A 16,840-nucleotide genomic window follows, 5' to 3' on the forward strand; every position below is an offset into this window, starting at 1 on the left:
CAATTTAAGATATCTTTAATTATGGTGTCATTCGAGATATCTTTAATTAGAATTATGACTAGTCAAAACTAAAATTGACATATCTTGAATTTACTTTATGACTAGTCATAATTTAATTGTAGATATCTGAATTGTGTTTTTCAGATAGTCAGTAATTCATTGTAGATATCTTGTATTGAAATCTCCATAAAAGTCAATAGTAAATCTGACGTCATTTCTACTAGTCAGAATGTAATTAGAGATATCTTAAATTACTGTCTAGTAAAGTGTCTAATTTCAGATGTCTGGAATGTAAGGGCGGTAAAACTGAATTTATGTTAAAACGTCTTGCCATACAGGCGTGCTTTGCCGCTTGGGCGGTGCGGAGCAGCGAGGAGACGCAAGGGGAACCCTATCTGATGGGGAAACGCGGATCGACGTAACAAAGATCAGCCTCTGCTGGTCGGGTGGGGGTGCGCCCCCTCTTATCCTGGATCTTGATAGTATCTCACTATTTCGAGATAGTATCTCGAATTAATGAGATAATTTATTCATTTTTTAATTTTTTTTTACCAGATTGGCGGAATTGGGCTTCCGTGTGGGAGGGGTTGTATCTGAGTGGGCTTCCCCACATAGGTTAAATGTTAAATGTGCTGCTTATATCTGTCATTAAATTAACAGCTGATAATTCAACATCAGCTGAATTATACAAAGGCGTTTGCGAAAGCCTATTGTTACAAAAGAAGAGTGTACATTGTTGAATTTATACTAGCAATTTGATTAAACGGAGTATCTGGTAGTTGTGTTATAAACTCAAGATTCTTGTTTCTGTAATTTCTCTCTGGAGAAATTACAGAGGCCAGCAGAAAGCGTTCTTTACGATGATTTGCTGAAGCTTCTGTCAGTCATTTGTGGGGGCGTGTCTACTCGCTGCAGCTGTCAGATTGGGAGCCTCCTTCAACCCAAACGGCAAAAACAAGAGCTTAGAGAACAAAAAAGACACAGGAATGCCAGTTATCTGTGTAGTGCCGTGCTTGTAGGACAGAGGTAAGAAGTATATTCGCCCAATAAATAATTTCAAACAGCATAAACGGTTAGAAGGGTACGGCTTACCGCGCCCCAAGATGTGTTTTTAGCATGCAGGTATGATAACGCTAACGGTCAGCTGGCAATGACGATGATACCAGGTCGCTTTGTCCGCCTTTTCATTTTATACAGCCACGGCTTTGGGTTTTGCACCGTTGTATTTCGCTTCAAATGATCTGGTATTGACAGAAAAGACAGACTCAACCCCTGTTTGGAGACAATACAGAGGCGTAACAAGAAAATCTATGGGCAAGGTTCACTGTCCACATCCCCCTTTCCAATACAGATTACCTTTTCAAAACTGATGTTCTCATTCCATTCATTTCAAAGAGCATTAGAATACCTTTGAAATGATACCAATATTATGCATGTAGGATAAATTAATATGTTGTAATTAGGTGGTTTAGGGTGGATACTCCTGTCTGACCGGGAGGGAAGACAGGACGCATAAAGTTAGAACTGTTTGGCGACGTAATAATTATAACGGGAAATTTACGGGAAAATAATAATACAGGAGCATGGCAGGAAACAGGTAAGATACAGTAGTTTCCCAGCCAAAACGTGAGAATTGATAGGAATGTTGCATCATGTTTTCAGACTTTGAACCCATAAGTTCCAGCTTTGCAGTACAAATAATGATGCAGTTAAAATTGTTTCACAATTATTCAATCAAAAATAAAATCATGACAAACAAAAATAAAATAATAAAATTGTGATCAAAACTTTTGGATTTGCAAAAAAAAAGAAAAATTCAAACAAAAAATTATCTGAATAAAAAAATTTAACTGGTCAAAACTTTTTGTATTGCAATATTTCTTATTTAAACAAGTTTTTTTTTTTTTTAAAAATTAAAACTACTCATTTTAAGCCTACTATATGCACTTTACCTAGTGCTAACATTACCAAGCACAATATGCTAACGGGGATCGTGGCAAACAAGATATGCGACTGTTGTCATAAGTTATGTAAGATTTCTTCTTTGAAAAAAGTGTGGACACTTTTGTAGCTGTTAAACGGTGTAATTTTATGAAGATTACTGACCATTCACATCTGTGTCCTGTCACCGTAGCGAAGCAGAAAGCCTTGCAGTTCGGGACAGAGTTCTGAGATAGCAGGGAGTCGGAGTCATCCGCTTTAGTCAGCGCTAACGAATAGGGACACCTCTTACATCGTTCGTCTTTAGGCCCCGCCCAGGATGTTCATGTGAGAATCGCAAGCAAAACTCATTGAGTTCAACCCAAAAAAGGGAGCATCAAACAAAACTTTGAGAATCTCAACCAAAAAATTCTGACATGCGCAATTAAAGTTTATGATCTGCAAATAACTTTTTCACTTCATCAATCAAAAGTGAGTGATTTTAATTTAAAAAAGCTTTTTTAACAATAATTAAAAAAAATTATTACAATTCAAAAGGTTTTGACCACAGTTTAATTTTTTGATTGAGGTAAGTTTTTTTTTTTGTTAGAAACAAAACATTTTTTGCAAATCCAAAAGTTTTGATCAGCATTTTATTTATTTTTTTGTTTGACATGATTTCTTTTATTGAATAATTGTGAAACAAATTTAACTCCATAAATACAGGATGTTAAAATTGTTGTACCTGTTATTTTTTAAAAATAACAATAAGCCTCAGATGTCAACTTCTTCAAAGCATCTTCTGATTTGTACCAGATTCTGCAGCCTCCAATTCTCAACCCAGTGTTGCTATGGAGTCTGGCAACAACTATGTGTTCATCCACGGGAAGAACATCTCCCACAACACGTTGGCTGGCTCCGCTGCGGGACCCCACATGTCCATTGACAAGCTGTTTCCGGCTCTCCTTGAGTGCTTTGGAATAATTCTGTGTGGTTACATAGCTGGACGGTAGGTGTATGGAAACAGAGACACGTGTGTGACTTGTCAAAGAATTTCAACTTGGAAGATTTAAACCTTTTTCTTCCCACAGGGCTGACATGATCACGGAGAGCCAGGCAAAGGGTTTGGGGAACTTTGTCTCTAAATTCGCTCTTCCTGCTTTGCTCTTTAAAAACATGGTCCTGTTGGATTTTGGAGACGTCATTTGGGCTTTTCTTTGGAGTGTCTTGGTAGCAAAGGTCTATATGTTATTATTATAGACACACTGCAACGTGACGTCACGCACAGATGACTGCCAATGATGACTACCATTGGTTTTAGCTTCAGGTTGTCAACATAACACGCTAAATCTTAAATGTATACGTGACATTAAAAAAAAGGGATGCAGCGCTTTGCTACTTACTGTCAACACTACGACAACTAGGTAACAAAGTCCAAGGATATCCCATTTCACAAGTCAGGAAAAAGTTTCAATTTTACAAAAATAGGAGAGGGAGGCCAGTCAATTATGCTAGCTTGACTTTGACAACCTTGACATGTAGACTTGCTGCAAAATTTGGTGTGTTTCCTTCAGTTAAATAAAAGGCGACCTACACACCAACTCTGACAGATCATCAATAGAGCAGTATTGATACTCTATTAACGGAATCAACCGTTACTGTGCTCAGATGATCAATTATAACAAAATAAACATCAAGCCTAAAACATAAAACTGTGGCGGACTGAATGTTTTGTTGTTTGTGTGGAAGATTTTTGTGAGTTTTTTGGTGCTGAATTATGATACACTCGTGGAGCTGTAGTCAATCAGTTACTATGACAGTAAGTTTGTGGGTAACATAGCTGACACAGAGCGAGGAAAAAAAAACAATGGCAGTGGTTTTGAATTATTCCCCAATGGTTTTTCTGCGTTATTTTTCCCCTTTGCTGAGGTGCTCCGCACTAAATAACACCAACATCTTCAGGTTTCATTTAGTTAACAGAATGGTTCTACTACAGCAGCGCTGTGGATGACATGTAAAAGAATCGCCTTTTTGTCCTCCAGCGTTGTGCGCATGCGTAACATGCAATGTGTCTATATATTTTCATTATATTATTATTGCTATATTAGAAGAAAATTAATATCCTTGTCTTGCCGGCAGGTTACGGTGTTTGTACTGGTGTGTGTGCTGACGCTGATTGTGGCCAGTCCAGACAATAGATATAGCAAGGCTGGTCTCTATGCCATCTTTGCTACCCAGAGTAATGACTTTGCCTTGGGATACCCAATTGGTAAGAATCACCCAGCATGGACATTTGATCTCAGATAATTTCTCAGGTCTGGCTGTGTCTTCTCTTCCAGTCGACGCTTTGTATCGAAGCACGTACCCAGAATACCTGCAGTACATCTACCTAGTCGCCCCGGTTTCCCTCATGCTCCTCAACCCCATTGGCTTTGCTCTCTGTGAGGTGCAAAGGTGGAGGCAGGCCAGCCATCTGCAACACCGTAGTCTTGGCATTCTGGGAATTGTAGTTTTACAGGTAATAATATCAGTTATGAAGTATTAACGTTTGGTTCATTCTTCTAAATTTGTCTCTTTGCCTCTCAAGGTGTTGAAGAACCCAATAGTGTTCATGGTGATAGTGGGAATCATCTCTCATTTTGCCCTGGGAGAACGGATCCCCTTCGTTCTTTCTGAGTTCATAGACGGCCTGGCCAACTCCTTTGGAGGAGCAGCGTTGTTTTACCTTGGCCTCACTATGGTAAGCCTACTTGGATTGTAGGCTAGGTTGGAGATTGTATCTTTTCTTTTCTTTTTTTTTTTTACAGTCACAAGCCTAAAAGGTTTACTGAGACGTTATCTCTGTTCTTATGAGGCAGGTCGGCCAGCTAAGAAAACTAACCAGAGACACTGGAGTTGCCCTGATTCTCCTCATAACAGCCAAACTGTAAGTAAGACAGAGGAGGATGTCAGGGGTTTTCATTTCTAGTCAGTTTTATCAAATACTCAGTCTAGTCAGTTTTAGTAAAATCAAATACTGACCCTTTGTACATGGCATAACTATTCAGAAGGCGGCTGAATATGGCCTTCAAGACAACCTATGTAAAAGTCACTTTTATTCAGTTGATGTAACTCTAAAACGAGCCATAAAAACTGCGAGGTCAGCTGCACACACAGACAAGGATACAAACCAAACTTCTTATTTTATTGTTCACTCCTGCTTCTTTTAAAAAAATTGAAATCACTCATTTTTGTTTGAAGTGAAAAAGTTATTTGCAGATTATTTGCGCATGTCAGAATTTTTTGGTTGACAGCCTAAGTTTTTAGTTGAGATTCTCAAAGTTTTGTTTGATGCTCCCTTTTTTTGGTTGAACTCAAGAGTTTTGCTCGATTCTCACATGAACATCCTGGGCGGGGCCTAAAGACTAACGATGTAAAACGTGTCCCTATTGGTGAGCGCTGACTAAAGCGGATGATTGACTCCCTGCTATCTCAGAACTCTCCCAAACTGCGAGGCTTTGGGTTAGGAAATTGTAACAGCAGCTGCGAAGGGTGGGGTGGCAACAAATCCTGTCGTGTGGAACTATAACACTCTGAGAGTGAATGGGGACGTTCTCGTGTTGCAGCGGAAAATTACCTCGAGGAAGAAGCACGTCAAAATGCATCCACACAACAAACCTAATATGGCATTTAAAAAACAAGCACTTGACGGAGTTTGGCTACATCGAGGCTCAATGCAGGAAAAAAAGAACCTCCGGAGCGGCCACATAGCAGGTAAAGGAGCGCGCAACTACCAACGCTCACCCGGATTAGCATCACGATCAGAAAGCCAAACAAATAACTCGAAAAATCTGCTCTCGCTGTTGGACCGTCGCTACGCGCAACGGGTAGTAATATTTTACAGACATAGTGCCTTTCAACCTCCACCAGACAGTGAACTCTCACACCGAACGTCTGCTTAAAGCTGCAGCATGTAACTTAAAAAAAAAGATTTTAGTTATATATTAAAATGTCTAAATTAGGTGAATTTATTGCCAGATATTTTTTTTTCCATTTTGCCAGATACCATAATATCATTTATACCTAAAGCAAAAAATTAATAGCCATTCTAGGCATTCAGCAGTGATCGGCAGAGATCAGCCTCATGAATGATCAGTATCGTTATCGGCAGCAAATAACCTGATCTGGACATGGCTGCTACTTCCATGGATAAATTAGCTCGACTGGAACAAGTAGAAGCCATGGTAATATTGTCAAAAACAACATCTTAGTCAAAGTTCAATACTGCTGTCCCTCACTTCCAATGTGTCGTGTGATTAAGTGACGGGCTTGCAAAGAGTCGGTAACAGGGTTAATAACGGGTTAATCGAGGGGCCATGCTGGGGTTGACTTCCTGAAGGCAGAGATTCAGAAAGAGCTGAAGCTTCTTAAAGAGACAGACCCAATTTCAAGGCATTGAATTACAAAGTGAATTTAAAAAAAAATAATATTTAATATATACAGCATTTTCATAACAACTGAAGTTAACATACTGTAGTTATTTGGTTGTCCTATAAAATGGCATTTTGTGCCTGGAAAATGCATGACACTGCCCCCTTCTGGGCTCTGTCATCTTTACAGGGTAAAATATACATAAGCTGAAAAGTTTGGGGATCTAAAACCAAGCTACAAAGTGTAACATCTGGAAGCGTTTAGTGTTTCAGTAATTATGTGGTGTTTGTCCGGTTCAGCCTGGTAATGCCGTTGGTCTGCAAAGACATGGTGGACATCTTGGACGTCGGGGTGAACAGCACAAGCCCGAACCACACCAGTTTATCCAATTTTGCTTTTCTCTACGGAGTCTTTCCAACTGCACCAAGCGTGGCTATATATGCCGTCCACTACAACATGGAGCTGGAGGTGGTGAGTTCTTTTTGAAACAACAAACTACATTACATTACTAATGCCGTACAGCATTTCAAAGATTTAAGCATGTAAAATCCATGAATCAGGATTGAAGCAGGAGCAGCATGAAGCTTTCATCTTTTAATGAAAGGAATGCCTCCTATATATATATATATATATATATTAGTGACGTGTGGTGAGGTTCATAGCTGGTAAGGCACTGACTAAATCATAATCAGATTTACAAATACAGACCCCTGCATGTTACTGTTTACATAAGGAAATTTCACACATGTGGACAACGCTGAAGGGCAAAAACACTAATCTTCTACATGTCATCCATAGCCACGCTGCTGCCATAGAATAACTCCTTTAACTCAATCAAACTTGGACATGTAGATATTATTAATTTAGTGCTCCACAGCAAATGGAAAAACCGTTAAAGTACAACTCAAAACCACTTTTTTTCTCGCTCTCTGCATTGGCCAGGCTACACACAGACTTGTTGCTATAGCAACTGACAACAACAGCCCTAAAAAAACACTGAAATATTTGCCACACAAAGAGCAGAGCATTCAGTCTGTTGCAGTAGTATGGTTTTAGGCTTAATGTTTATTTTGCAATTATTAATAAGTGATTGCTGTGGTAAGAGGAGAAAACTAAATATATTGCTGGACTTGACTTTACTGTATGGGTATCTCGCTGTCTTGAAGTAGATCTGTTATGGAGACAATTGTTGCTGGACAATTTGTTACTGATTAAAAATCTTTATTTTTTAGATCATTTTCAAGTAATGTATTGATAACAGCATAATAATGCAAGTTTGCCCCCTCAAAGACTCATAAACTTAAATTTTGTACTGAACTGGAAGATAATTTAAATATTAAAATTACACAACAACCAAAAACAATAAATTAAAGGAAATAAAAACCACACACACCGCCAAAACTTTAAATAAAATTGATTATGAAGTCTGAAAACAAAATTATCCTTCAAAAAAATATTAATCATCAGAATTCTAATTATCAAGCTTATTTTAATTCATAATGTGATTAACTGATTAATTGCTTATTGCAACAGGCTTAATGCCAACCAAACTGCATGAGTCTGCTGATCCATCTCATTTGCTGTTGCTGCTTCTCTTTAAGTCTCTGTTCAATTAGAAAGCCTAGCAGAGAGTTGAGACATTGAACTGTGACCAGAAATCTTTTGACTTGACGCAGTTTTTCTATGTTCTAGGTGACGTCTGGGATGGTGATTAGCACTTTTTTGTCAGCTCCGATCATGTACGTGTCGGCCTGGTTGTTGACCATTCCTTTCATGGACCCTAGCCCCCTGGTGGCAGAGCTGGAAAACGTCAGCTTCAACATCAGCATCATCAGCCTCATAGGACTGGTTCGTGGTTTTGGCGCTTCTACCTCATTGCTCCATCAGGTTCACCGATATCATATCAATATCTGGATCAGTCTCGATGTTTGTCACTGATACCCAACCTAGATTGTTTTTCAATGTGCCCAATCCATAAGGTCAAATCTATTCAGTCTAGTTCTATGCTTTGTTGTCTGAGTATTGTCATTCTGTATTATTTATTTTAGATTATAATCAACATGTTACATGTTTGACCAAAGTAGTCAACATATTGTTTTTGGCAGTTTCAGTTTCTTTACTATTACATGGACTATTCTGCTCTGAACTGCTTTGACTGAACTAATGAAAGTTGTTTTTCCATGTTTGACTGGCTTGTGACACTGTTGGTGGATTTAAATGTGTTGTACTGGTGCAGAGTTAGCAAATTTTTTTTTTTATTCTGTACATTTACAAACATTTCTAACATAACTGTTACAAATGTTTTTAGTCCATTCAGCTGTTTTTCTGTATTGGATCAGAATCGACTGATGCTAAGCCTCAGATTTGGGTTTTGGTATTAGAAGTGAAAAAAGTTGAGTCTCTACCAGGGATCAGCATCGATATTTAAAAGAGAAACTCAGTTTTTGTTCCTCCCAGGTCTGGACCATCGCTGTGATGTTGCTTAGCAGGAAATTTAATCAGCTCCCTCATCTATTCGTGTTGAACCTTTTCCTGGCTCAGGTCAGTTAAATTTGATGCAGTTTGCATTAATATAATGCATATTTATTCATATTTGCTCCAGTCTGTTACCTTAACCCTCTGCTTTGTGTGACAGTTCTTAGTGTGCGTTAGCATGATCCTGTGGAACTTCCTGGTGAAACAAGAAGATAATTTCCTCAGTAAAGTTCTCACCTTCACTCTATTGTACGGATCTCTGTACAGCACTTACATCTGGACAGGTTTGTATTTGCCAGATGCTTAAAAAACAAATGTTTTTAGTCCATTCAGCTGTTTAGTCCATTCAGCTGTTCTCAAAACAACATCAGTTCCTGTAAAGCAGCCAAATACTTCAGAGACATTTGGGCTTCTTTGTGTCTCCAGGTTTAATCCCTCTGTGTCTGGCTCTGACTAACAGAGATGATCTGCTGAGACTCAGACCTGGGCTCTTCATGGCTGTGGGCTGGGGGTGAGAATACAGGGACAGGAGCGGTGGCGTCCACAGAGAAAATATGGTCTTTTATTTATTATTTGGTTTTATATTTCTGTCTTGATTGAAGAAGATGACTCTGTGTGCCTTTGTATGAATTGAAGATGATTCCCTGGAACTCCACTGGAAAGAGAGAAATCATTTAGTTGAAGTATTCTGTCCCTGGTGTGTTTTTGTAGGATTCCCTTTGTGATGGTTGGACTCCTTCTCATATCAGGAGAAAGGACGGAAACCCTAGACTCTGCTTTCTTCTATGGCAGAGCTCAGGTGATCCACTGATCAGAACTGTGTGAATGATTTTGAATTTCCAGTTTTTGTACAGCTTTGACTGCCATTTTTGATTTATCTTTAAGAAATGTAACAAGATGAGGTGATTTGCTGTGAGCTCACCAGGATAAAAAGCATCAACTTTTCTCTTCAGCCTTCCTGTTCTCTGGCAAGCTGAACAAACTGCAGTCATGTCTTTACATGACACAGAAAACAAAGGTTTTGTATAAAGAGCTTCTTACTAGAGCCGTGCAGTATTGCACATTTTGGTTTGAATCCGATATACAGCACCAGGATCGCTGATGCTTTTTATTCACTTTTGTAGCATCGAACTTCAGACTTTTTAGGTGTTGTGGTTTTTCCTTTACTTTTTTGTCATAACCTCAGACAAAATTTGGAGAAAGTTTATGTGTGAGTTTATGTAAAATACTTTGATAACATATTAACATTACGCCCATAATCAATAGAAAAACAAAACATATGTTTACATGTTTTCCTGCATAAACAAAGTCACTATTATTTGAGAACAATCAAATTTGATAGTTAGAAAACCAAAAATAAAATCTATTTTTAAGAGTGAATTTGAATCTAAAGTATCGATCCTACCATGCTAGTATTGATCCGATACCAATTAGGTATTGATATAATCGATCTTTTGGATCGTTCTTCCCACTTCTACTTCTGATGTCCTTTAGCTTCTCTAATGTTGAAAATAGCTAACATTGACTGCTTTTTGTTTAGTAACAACATCAACACTGAAGAATGTTGGACTTCCATATGGTGCATTCAGAAATCAGAAAAACTTTGTATTTTTGAGTTTCCAACTGGCCAAACACCAATTTTGTTGTTTTTTTATTGGCACATCAAAAGTCTCTGTTTGAAATGTTTTTACTTCATTTGTACTGTTACCTGGATAGGAATAGCAGTCTAAAACAAAAGAATTGTATTATTTTTATTTATTTCTATCGTCCTGACAATAACAAACCCCTTCATCTACTTCTGCCTCAGATAATCAGCTCTGCTGTGGTTCTGGGTGTGAGCCTGGCCCTCGGTGCTGTTTCTCTCATGGGTCTGAGCCAGGGGGACCGGGAGCAGGTTGGGTACGAAGCCCTGAGTCGAGCTGCTGTCTCCGGCATCAATGACGAACTGAGGGCCCCTGCTGACCTGGAAGATCAACAGCAGCAGCAGGAGGTCACCTCCACAAATTCTCCCACCTGCAGCATCAATTCACGTAGTGCAGCTCTGTTTCTCTCTTTAATTTTAAAACATTTGAGTTTTTCAAACCTTGTTTTTATCCCCAGATGGACAAGTGTGTGACTGTTACTCTGTTGTTAATAGTTGGTTCTCTTTTTGCCCTTTGTCTTGTCTCGTTTAGGAGATTTCCACAACATTTCTCCTCTTCAGACCAGGCCTGACATGATGGCCAACACACAGAGCGAGCACGCTAACAGCACAGGTAGGAACTTACAGTAACAACTTCCTAAATGCACAATCTAGAAGCTAACGCAACATTTAGGCATGACATTTTAATAATTCTGATATTCAAAGAAACAGCTGATAGTAGTCTGTAATTTTACAAATTCAACATCTCAACACTATTACTATTAGTAGTAGTATTAAAACTGCAGTATGAAACTTTTATGAATAATATGTTTTTTTTACGTATTTGGTAAAACTATTACTGTCATGACAGTATGGTATGAGTCAAAAAATCTGTGAAAAATTTACTCCCTCTTTCTTCTCCCAGTGTTCCCAGCGCTAACTACAGAAATACACCGCTTGGTCAGAAACAAAAAGTCACAGACAGGAGTAGGGTCTTAGCATTGTTGATCACGTTTGTGTACATGCTGCTCAGACCCTTGCCTGCAGAAGGTTCAGCAGCGTGTACCCGAGGTTTATTGACAACACTTTGACCTTCCTTTTTCTGACTAGCTGCCTCTGACTGGGAGCAGTGCATTTCTTCAGGTGGCAGTTGTAGCACTGGGAGGAGGTGAAGGAACTTGATTATTAATATTATATATTTTTTAAAATATTAAAATTTGTAACTTTTTAAAATTACATTAACAACATGGTGACAGCTTTAACAAATATGCTAAAAACATTATTTTTTTAGTAATAGTTATATTCTGCAGCTTCAAGGAAGGTTGAACGAAACTCATTTCTAATTTCTGTTTGCCTGCTCCAGGCCACAGCGGGGCGCCGTGCGACGGACAGCAGCCGAGTTCATCGGACTCGGAGCTGCCACTGGATTTGCCACCTCCAGGTCTTCAGAACAGCGATGATAAGCAGACTGTGAGACACGTGTTGCTCTGTCTGCTGCTCAGCGTCAGTCTGCTGGCGGTAAGCAGGAAGCAAAGAGGACAGATTGCAACTGATTGTTTCACAAAGAAAAATTAATGATCGCCTTCAAATGCTAACTTCACTGCCTTGGATGGAGATCATACATGAAGTGTAAGCAGTGGAAGACGTATTGCTGTCTCGTCATATAGAATCTATCCAGCTGTCTCTGGTGGCTGTTCAACAAAGATCCAGGCCGGCTTTACCTGGAGCTGCAGTTTTTCTGTGCTGTGGCCAACTACGGGCAGGTACCTCAGCATGTCTATGCTTTGTATCTCTAGCTCCGTTTTTGTTGCAAATATCAGCAAAACTTTGTTGATGCTCTGCTAATATGTAAAAAAACACAATTTCCCACATGAAATAAATCCAATTAAAATCACATGTGAATAAGTATAGAGTGATAAGTCATTGAAAGCACGCCGCACCATCATCCTACCACGTCTTGTTGTCGTCTTTGCTGTTTTTGCCACCAGTAACATTCAGGTTGTTGATCATCGAGTCGCTGATCATGTGACTCTTGTGATGTGATAAATGTTTCCATTGAAATTTGGTGAAATACACTAATTTCAATTCAGCCAAAAAACAACCTCATCCTCATGCAAAAACTTAAAAAAAAACAACGTTTTTTTTTTTTTCAAAACTGCCAAAATTATTTTCGCATTTCAAATTTGAACAATTATATGGTCAGTGGAAATGCATGTGTGGGCTGTTGTAGGGAAGACTGTAGCTTGTGCTTGTTTTTGCTTGCTGTTTCCCAGGGTTTCCTTTCATTTGGAATATTTGGTCTGGACAAACACCTCATCATTGTGCCGTTCAAGAAGAGGTGGGCTGAGACTTCAGCTGTGATTTCACATTGCTTTTGTAACGTCTTTTGAGAAAGTCCTGAAATAATGATGTTGTCCAGGTTTCTCAGCCTGTGGCACAGCCGAGACGGAGAGGATCCGAGTCCGTCTGCTGTGCCTGAGGACGTCCGACTCACCTGTACCCAGTTTGTCCGCTACCACAAAGACCAGTGTGTACAAGACATAGTACATACTCACAGGTATGAGGGACACAGTTGGCACATTCTGTAGTGCGTTGTAACAGTATTCATAACTGTTTAATGAGTAGCTTGATAAATAAAAATCTAAAAGGTGTGCCTTGCATTTGTATTCAGCCATTCAATACTTTGAATAATACTTTTTGCTGTAATTACAGCTAAAGTTATTCCAGGGATATCTTTGTCCATTCTGCTATGCAAAATAACTCAGTCTAACTACATGGAGAACATCTCTAGATATCAATTTTCAAGTTTTCCCAATGATTGCCATTTGGATTTGTAGGCAGACTTCCATCTAAATCTTTTAATAGTAACTCTGAATGTTGGGATATCCTACCATTAGCCTTGGATATGCTAGCATTAGCCTTGCCTGGCAATAGTTACCATGGGCTTCTTGATTGATGCCTTCCTCACTTAGTATGTCAGCTTAAGGAGACAGACACGTCTTTGTAGCTGTTGGAATTGTCCCATTGTTATGGGATATTGTTTATATACTATAATCTTGTTTTTAACTTCTTCATAACTTTACCTCTGGTCTATGTGCTGTTCTGTTTGGTCTTCATGATTCTAATGTTCTCTAGCACGCTCCTGAGTTCAGAACCGCTGAGGTTTCACTAAGACTTAATAACACCTGGACAGTTTTACATGGATTTTCTTCATCAGTAACAGAGTAAAGGGGGTTGAACACAAATGTATGACATCTTTCTGTTTTTATTATTTTCAAATAATAAAAAAAATGCTATTTTCATTTACTGTCTACTTCAAGTATTACTGTCTTGTTTCCCTCAGAGCAACAGCTAGCATAAATAGAGCCTAAACATGAAACCTTTCCACCCTATTGAAAAGACCCAGGCGCTATAATTGTATGACTCTTGGCTGATACTCTTTGCTTTTCTCCAAACAAGTTCCTATTCTTCTTTCACCTTTCACCTCAGATGAATTAATCCTTTCCTTGCTTTTTCTTTCCCTGTCTCTGCCATCTTTCCTTTGCTTGGCTGCTTCCTGTGCTCCCCTCCCCTTCATCACCACCAAGTGGCTCAGGGGAGAGTGTGAATGCTTTGGCAGGTGAATCATTCCTGTGATTGTCACAGGTTTGGAGGAGTGAAGCAGGAGAATGGAATTGGACGTTGCCTTTCCCATCATCCCCAGTATTTAAACACAAATCCTCAGAGACATGGCAAGTCACAGAATCTGCACTGGAATTACAGTCCAGACGAATCATGCAACCAAACTTCACTTCCTTACAACATGGAGGCTCCAGATGAACACCTTGGATACATTTCTACTCTTCAGGGACACGATGACCTCTATTCAAGCCTGCCCCAGTCCTGCGTCTGTGAAGGCGTCTTTCGAGGGAGTGACTTGGTGGACTGGCTAACGGAGCAAGGTTTGTGCGCCAGATGGACCGAGGCCAAACATTACGGCGTTCGTTTTCAGCGGGAGGGGGAGTGGTGAGCCACCTGACAGGCCAGCAGAGCTTCAGGGATGAGCCCACTCTAACCTACTACTTCCTACAGGAGGAGGGATGGCCCAGGAACATCTGAGAGGACAAACAGAAACTTTGGGGTGCCAAACAGGAAGTGCCTTATGGCGAAATGACCACAAGATACTAGCTGGATTGTTGCAAGACCCAAAGACTCTGTGCAGAATTACATTACCATCAAAATCTGTTTTACGGGGAGAAAATCCTTTTGCACTGTAAAAGTATTGAGTAGTGCTTCTCCATTTTCATAAGAAAAACAACAAAACTAGTCTTGACCTCTGACTGGAGGTCATAAACTCAACATCCAGGCTTTTCCAATCATTCCCTATCTGTGCTCCAGGTCAGGGTACTAACACTCTTCAATGTGGAGGCTGTTACTGAGCTACAAAGTGTCAAATGTAGCTGTTTTTAGTGTCAGTTTGGGGGTTTGAAGACAGTCAAATGTAAGAAGGTATTTAGAGAAAGAGAGAGAGATGAAGCAGATAACAAGAAGGTTAACTGAGTCAGAACAGCAGGACACTCTGTTTTATAGTGTTTTTAAACAGATGGAGATCTCCGCTTTGTAACGCTAAACATGAGGGGATGCTTCAAATATCAACTTTGTTTAAAACAATGAAACATTTTTACAGCTATTCCTCTCTCACACGGTGTGACATGGCCTCTACTTCCAATAGAAATAATTTATGATCGCTCACATCAGGAAGGCAAGGAAAAAATATTGATTTTTGCTTTTCTATATTCTAGTTCCTAAAAAACACTTGTCATCGATAAGATCTGTTTTTGCTATCCAAAGTTTTACCAAAACTGCAGCAATCAGAACTGAATTCTGATTGGTGCATCTCTATCAATGAAAGTCATTAGCGAGAACTTATGGAAAAAGTGTGTGGTACATAAAGACAGAAACACTACTTGTTGGTCATTCAGTCTGTGAGCCAGAATCTGGTTACTTTGTTTTTCCCTCTCTGAACACTTAATGATGGACTTTTGTCTTAAACACTGGCGTTTTCCTCATGAAGTCTGTGTGAACAGAAGGATGCTCATCCATCAACGTGGTGACGTGTGTGTACCATTGATGCGAGGAAAGCAGACAGTTGGACAGACTGAGTGTATGTCCAACTACACTCCAGAGGGTTTTTATGTTTCAGGTGAGAAGAAAAAAACAGCTTCCTGAGAAAGCAGTATTTAATTTGGCACGCTGCCTTTGAACTAGTTTGATGTCTGCTGACCTCTTGCATGACTCAGCATTGAACCATTTTGCACTGACTGAATAAAAATTAAAAACATGGAGTCATGCAGGTCACTGGATATTTCTGCGCTGATATTGTGAGTTGCATGTTATCTAACTTTTGTGTTGGACTGATTTTTTTTCCTAAAAATATGAATTTTCTATACCAGTTTGCAACCAAAAGCATATCCTAGATTTATGCTTTTGGGGGAGGGGGGCACAGGTGGGACATGTCAATACATATTTATATAAATAAACACAAAATAATACAATCACAGAGAAACAAAGATAATTAAATAATGACTAATACTGAATAATATGTATTAGGCTTTACATATTTATTTGCACGTGTATATACATATTATCTATATAGGTTTTATTCATGTTTTCCAGCCGAGGAGTTGTAGCTTCAAATCAAATTTTATTTGTATAGCACATTTCAGCAGCAAAGCATTTCAAAGTGCTTTACATCATATCAAACACAGAAACACAATGCAACATAGAATCAACAAACAAAACATGATATTAAGTCAAGTTTCATCAATAAATTTGTAATTGATTACGTTTCAAATACAATCCTGAACAGGTGGGTTTTTAGTCGAGGTTTAAAGGAAGTCAGTGTTTCAGCTGTTTTACAGTTTTCTGGAAGTTTGTTACAAATTTGTGGTGCATAAATGCTGAATGCTGCTTCTCCTCATTTGGTTCTGGTTCTGGGGATGCAGAGCAGACCAGAACCAGAAGACCTGAGAGGTCTGGAGGGTTGATACAACAACAGCAGGTCTTTGATGTATTGTGGTGCTAAGCAGTGATTTATCAGGCCAACAATGTGGCCTGAGTGGTATACCAAATAACTGCAGGGATTGGGGACAGAGTTTTAAAACAGACCAATAAAATTTACAATAATTTATTTAAAAGGTAAATAATTAAAAGGAGGCGTAGGCAGTCCTTGAAGGCAAAGTCAATAAACAAGTCTATAAAATAGACTCTTAGCTGAAGAAATTGACTTAATAAATCTATAAATAAACTGGATGTATTTAGATAGAAAATAAATAGTACACACCTCCCCCGCAGGACAACATGACAAAGGGGAGGGCCTAAGGGATGCAAACATTTTAAAGACAATATCACAGAAGAAATAAAAAGGAGGGGCTT

The 16,840-nt window shown here is 39.1% G+C and overlaps 1 protein-coding gene across 4 annotated transcripts; it reads left to right on the top strand.

Moving 5' to 3' along the window:
• Positions 1 to 880: 880 nt before the first annotated feature.
• On the top strand, positions 881 to 15,806 carry gpr155b (G protein-coupled receptor 155b). 4 transcript variants are annotated; one of them, XM_032553233.1, is made up of 20 exons: positions 881 to 1,026; positions 2,717 to 2,929; positions 3,012 to 3,159; positions 4,060 to 4,189; positions 4,260 to 4,438; positions 4,508 to 4,660; positions 4,779 to 4,846; positions 6,630 to 6,801; positions 8,023 to 8,178; positions 8,788 to 8,871; positions 8,966 to 9,089; positions 9,232 to 9,316; positions 9,517 to 9,604; positions 10,613 to 10,835; positions 10,980 to 11,060; positions 11,790 to 11,944; positions 12,094 to 12,189; positions 12,700 to 12,764; positions 12,846 to 12,983; positions 14,072 to 15,806. In XM_032553233.1, exons 2-20 carry the CDS (start codon positions 2,772 to 2,774, stop codon positions 14,433 to 14,435), a joined length of 2,667 nt encoding a protein of 888 aa, XP_032409124.1. In that variant the 5' UTR covers positions 881 to 1,026; positions 2,717 to 2,771; the 3' UTR covers positions 14,436 to 15,806. The 4 variants fall into 4 exon arrangements, with proteins under 4 accessions (XP_032409124.1, XP_032409123.1, XP_032409125.1 ...); XM_032553232.1 differs by having other exon boundaries at positions 2,737 to 2,929; XM_032553234.1 differs by having other exon boundaries at positions 2,737 to 2,929; positions 14,014 to 14,246.
• The last annotated feature ends 1,034 nt before the right edge of the window (positions 15,807 to 16,840 follow it).

Source organism: Xiphophorus hellerii, chromosome 22 (genome assembly GCF_003331165.1).
Source record: "Xiphophorus hellerii strain 12219 chromosome 22, Xiphophorus_hellerii-4.1, whole genome shotgun sequence".
Classification (NCBI taxonomy): domain Eukaryota; kingdom Metazoa; phylum Chordata; class Actinopteri; order Cyprinodontiformes; family Poeciliidae; genus Xiphophorus; species Xiphophorus hellerii.